The 5,272-nt window shown below is 51.2% G+C and overlaps 1 protein-coding gene across 1 annotated transcript; it reads right to left on the minus strand.

Moving 5' to 3' along the window:
- Positions 1-2,312: 2,312 nt before the first annotated feature.
- LOC116902323 (EKC/KEOPS complex subunit Tp53rk) lies at positions 2,313-5,031 on the minus strand. The gene is made up of 2 exons (XM_032904774.1): positions 4,750-5,031; positions 2,313-3,228 (listed from the first exon to the last, which is right to left on the minus strand). Exons 1-2 carry the CDS (start codon positions 5,003-5,005, stop codon positions 2,750-2,752), a joined length of 735 nt encoding a protein of 244 aa, XP_032760665.1. The 5' UTR covers positions 5,006-5,031; the 3' UTR covers positions 2,313-2,749.
- Between the last annotated feature and the right edge of the window lie 241 nt (positions 5,032-5,272).

Here is a 5,272-nt window from a genome sequence, read left to right on the forward strand (position 1 = left end):
GGGTTGGTGAATGCCCCAGAGTTGGGGGTCACAGGTGGTTGGGAGTTATCCAACGTGGGAACGGGTACTAAGGTTCTCTTGCTTTTAATGGGCAAGACATTTCACCAGCGTAGTTTTTAGTGCAGAAACACACCCTCCATGCCTACTGGGGCTCAGAGCAGGTTCGAAGCCACAGCATTACTGTGAATGGTCTTGTGGATTCTCTTCAAGGTAAGTTATGTCTGGTCCCATCACCCACCGGTTCACCCCGTGCATCCACCTCAGCTGCCTTCTTCTGGTCTGTGTGCCCAATTACACTAAAGACACACTCAGGACAGGTATTTCAGGCTCCGTAGAAGCCAGGTGTCATGATGTGGTTGGTTTTTGTTAGGGCCTCTGCAGATGACTCTAACGGCTGAAAGAGTTCCTGCACACACTATGGGATGGGGAAGGAGGCTTTTTTTTTTTTAAATATGCACTGGTATCTTGCCTGTACATCTGTATGAAGATGTCAGATTCCCTGGAACTGGAGCTGCAGACAGTTGTAAGCTGCTGTGTGGTGCTGGGAAGTAAATCCAGACCTTCGGGAAGAGCAGCCAGTGCTCTTAACCAGAGTCACTCCTGCAGCCTTCAGAGGTAGGTAGGTTTCTTAAGAAAGGGAGATGGGTGTACACGACGCAGGGGACACAGGAGGAGCTGGCTTCTGAAGGGAACTCTGGGCTCAGGCCTGAGACTGTGTCTTCATTGTGAACCCAGCCCTGAGCAGCATCAGCCTCCAGCCCAACATCAGCCTCCAGCCCATCTACAAGCAGCCACTCACCTGAGAGCGCCAAACCCCAGTCTGCACTGACACCACAAATGGAATACATTGCTGGCAAAAGTACCAGGCTATAGGAACTGCAGGTCCTCTCTGGTCGGCCATGTTCTCTCCTAGACTGTGGGTTTGGGGTTCACCTCTGCCATACAAGTCTGTAGGAAGGAAGTTTTGCTGGCCCGACCCCCAGTCCCAACACCCCCATGCAGAACTGTCTCCGGAGCTCTAAAAACCTTCTTGAAAACACCTATCCTGGCTTCTTAATCCCCTTCAGAGCCTGAAAAAAAGCCCAAAGGCCTTTTTCAAAGACTGTTTCCTGCATTTCAGATCCCCTAGGACTAGGGTATCATCCACTTCCCCCACGCTCCATAGTCTGTAGTCCATGAGGATGTTCCTGGGTTGGTTCTCCTACTTCATGGCATCGTGGGGGAAAACACACCCACAAGCTATGTTTTTGTAGACCTCAACTCTGTAAAACTTTAATTTTCCACTGAGGAATGTAGGGATATTGTTATTGGCTAAAATGTTTAGACAGGCTAGAGAGTTGGCTCAGTGGCTAAGAGCACTGGCTGCTCTTCCAGAGGTCCTGAGTTCAATTCCTTGAAACTACATGGTAGCTCACAACCATCTGTAATGGGATCTGATGCCCTTTCCTGGAGTGTGGGTATACATTCAGAAAGAGCACTTACATACATAAAATAAATAAATGGGGGGGAGGGGTAATGTGCTGCTTTTCCACAGGACCAGAGTGTTTCTTTTTTTTTTTTTTAAAGATTTATTCATTTATTATATATAAGTACACTGTAGCTATCTTCAGATACATCAGAAGAGGGCATCGGATCTCTTTATAGATGGTTGTGAGCCACCATGTGGTTGCTGGGAATTGAACTCATGACCTCTGGAAGAGCAGTCGGGTGCTTTTAACCGCTGAGCCATCTCTCCAGCCCGACCAGAGTGTTTCTTAGCACCCACACTGGACAGCTCACATTTGAATATAACTTGGGCTACAGGGGTTCTGGAGCCCATGTAAAAATATGTATAAAGGGGTTGGTGATTTAGCTCAGTGGTAGAGCGCTTGCCTAGCAAGCACAAGGCCCTGGTTCGGTCCCCAGCTCCAAAAAAAAAAAAAAAAAGTGGTGGCACATACCTTTAACCTTAGCACTCAGGAGGCAGAGGCAGATGTATCTCTGAGGGCAGCCTGGTCTTACAGAGTGAGTTCTGGGACAGCCAGAGCTATACAGAGATGCCACCTCCCCCCACACCCAAAATAAAGGAAAAGAAAAAACAAATCTATAGGAGACTGGAGATGGCTGAGCAGTTAACAACCCATGCTACTCTGGCAAATGACAGGACATAGCACTAGGCTCTGCTGCAGCCTCTGCAGCCCTGCTTCAACTATTCAGCCCAATCCCCACCAGCTACCACCCTGTGTCCCACCTCCATTCCACCCTTTAATATAAAAAATTTTAAGAGCTAGTGAAATGGTTCAATGGGTAAAGGATTTTACAGCCAAGCCTAATCACCTGAATTTAATTTTAATTTAATTTAATCACCCTGGAATCCATGACAGATTCTATAATGCAGAACCAGAGATCTGACTCTCTGACCTCCATGTACACATTTGCACAGGCACACGAAATAAATATAAAAAGATATAAAAATAAATGTAGTCATAGATGTTTTGTTTCTTACAGAATCAGTGCAAAGTCAGGTATGGTGGTTTATAACCTCCTCCCAGCAAGCTGAGGCAAGATGTTGCCACAAATTCAAGGCTAGCCTGGGCTACCCACCCAGTTCTGCCTAGAATAAACCTCATGTACACGAAGCCCCTGAGAACAGTGAGCCATGGATGGTGGTGTCCCAGCATGATCACAGACCACTTAACGACCCCATGCTTTGCTGAGGTCCAGCCTCGTCTACATCATCCTTCACTGTGAGCCAGTCACCACAGCTCCGCTACCCGACCATGGACCGCTTTCGCCCTCTCAGGCGCACCTCGTCTAACTTCTTCAGCACTGGACCGGACTTCTTGGACGAGGCACCGTAACTCTTCAGAAAGGCTTCAAACACAGTCTCGGTGTGGGGGTGCGTGCTGAGGAAGGCCTTCTCCAGGACATAGAGGTCGACGCCTTTGTCTTCTGGCAGTCCTGAGACAAAACTCAGCCCGAAGTCGATGAGCACGATGTGCAGCTGCTCCAGGGGCCGTGTCAGGAGCATGTTGGAGGTGGTGAGGTCCCCGTGAATGAGGTCCTCGTCATGCAGTCTGGCCAGAACCTGCCCGATCTTCCTGGCCAAATCCAAGAGGCATTGGGGGTCTTGTTTAGTCTCCATAGTGGATTGAATATAATCTCGAACAGTCACCGAGTCTTCGATTTCTTCCATATATAGGCAGTTAGAAGCATAGTCCACAAAGAAGACGACGGGGGCAGCTATTCCTGCAATGGACACACGTGGTTAGTGTGGTTAGCTCGGTTAGGGAGTGCTCCTTCAGGAAGGCCGGCTTCACCTGCACAGGTGGACAGTTTCTCAGCTTAAGTCTACCTTGGAACAGGGTTTAGGGATACTGCGGGAAGTGGCACAATTTACCCAGACGCTTGCCCTGTTATAGCCCCGCAGGATGTGGCCTGAGACAGCCCAGGGTAAGTCTGGAAGTGTCAAAGCTTGCTCCTCCTTTCTCAAGCCTCCTTAGGACTGAATTCATTGCTACTCCCTAAAAACAAACAAGACAAGAAGCCAGAAGGAGAGCATCCTGCAGTCTGAGTTTCCACCTGACAAGGACAGAGCAGGAGGCTAAGCAGGGTGTCCTCTTACAGGCTCACCTTTGCTCTGGAACAGGCAGGTTCAAATCCCAGCTCCTCCTTAAGTTGTTCACTCAAGGCTCCCCTAGCTACTCTACGCCTCAGTCTCCACAATTGTAAGCTGGTAGCAATGCCTCCAGTTGACTTCAGGAGTCTCTCCTGAAGGTCACCCAGGTTCAGGACACTTTCCTAGAAAGTGGAGACCTGTCAATGGGCATCAAGGTGGCCCCCATCCCTGTCTGATAAAACTTACAAAAGGTAAGGAGAATATAGAACACACTTTGTAACTCCATTGCCCCTTTAGGGCAGAAAAGTGCAGGCCTGTTCCCTGCTGCATTTTCAGTCCCCTAGCATCTATCAACCACTAAGGAGAAAAGCACAGAAATATAAAAGCAAAGGCCACACACAGTTCTGAGCCAACAAGTCAGGCCACCTAGTGGCTGTGAAACTTCCAGCCCTCCCCTGTCTGTGTTTCAAGTTTCTCTAGAGGACAAAACTTTTTCGTGGGGGTAGCAAATGGGTGTTAAAAATAGATAAGATGGGAGTTGTGGCAAGCAAATCTGAGTTATATAGATCTGCCTGCTCTACGTAGTGAGGTCCAGGAAGCCACAGCTACAGTGAGATCCCGTCTCCAAAAATACAAAACCAACCAAACACACAGAAACGATTTAACGAAGTCTGACGTTTATTGAACGCCATGTCAACATACAAGTCTGTATAGGCCACTCACAACATCCCAGAGATGCGACCTCGACTATGACTTCCGATTACAGACCAGAATTGAGGAAAGGCAACTCACAGAAGAGTAGAATCTAAATACAGAAAGCTAGCTCCAGACGCGCGCCTGTCAGGACACCTGCTTAAAACTACCTTATGCTTTGTTATTGGTCCCGAGTCCCGTCTGCCCCATCCCATCGGTCTCCTGGAACCCGGAGCCCCATCTGTCCCGTTCTGACCCATCTCCCGAAGCCCAGACTCTCCGATCCTACCGGTCTCCCAGAATTCCGACTGTCCTGACTCGACCCGTCTCCCGGAGCCCCGTCTCTCCCGTCCCCACCGGTCTCCCGTAGTCCGGTCTCTCCCGTTCCCACCCGTCTCCCGGAGCCTCGTCTCTCCTGTCCCCACCGGTCTCCCGGAGCCCCGTCCGGCCCTCCTCACCCGCACGGCGGCAGCGCAACAGCGCGCGAGCCTCCTGAACCGTCCGCCGCCGGCCGAGCCGCGCCTCCAGCTCCGGGTGCCGGTAGCCCTTAGGGAAGCGGTGCTTCACCACAGCCGCTCGGCCCTGGAAGTGGCCACGGAACACGCGAGCCTCGGCGCCCTGCTGCACCAGCTCCAGGCCGCTCAAGAAGAGGCGGCTCCGCTCGCGCGCTGCAGCCAGCGCCTCCGCCTCCGCCTCCGAGGACGCGCCAGCCATGCTTTCGGCTAGTTTGGACCCGGACCGCGCCGCTTCCGCTCGCTTCGAAAATCCTCCGGCTTCTTCCGCTATGAACACCGCCGCCACCCACCCACCCCCACCCCCAACAACTTTACCCTGCAAGAGTGGTTCCGCCTCGCAACATTTCCGCGCTCTGCGGAGCCTCTCGGATCTGACGAGTTGGCCCTTCCTGAAGTTCTTTTTCTATCTCCGTGAGCGCTCTGCAACTTTTACTTAACAGCTTCTCTCTCTTTGGCTCTCTCAGGA

Source organism: Rattus rattus, chromosome 5, assembly GCF_011064425.1.
Source record: "Rattus rattus isolate New Zealand chromosome 5, Rrattus_CSIRO_v1, whole genome shotgun sequence".
NCBI classification, from domain to species: Eukaryota; Metazoa; Chordata; class Mammalia; order Rodentia; family Muridae; genus Rattus; species Rattus rattus.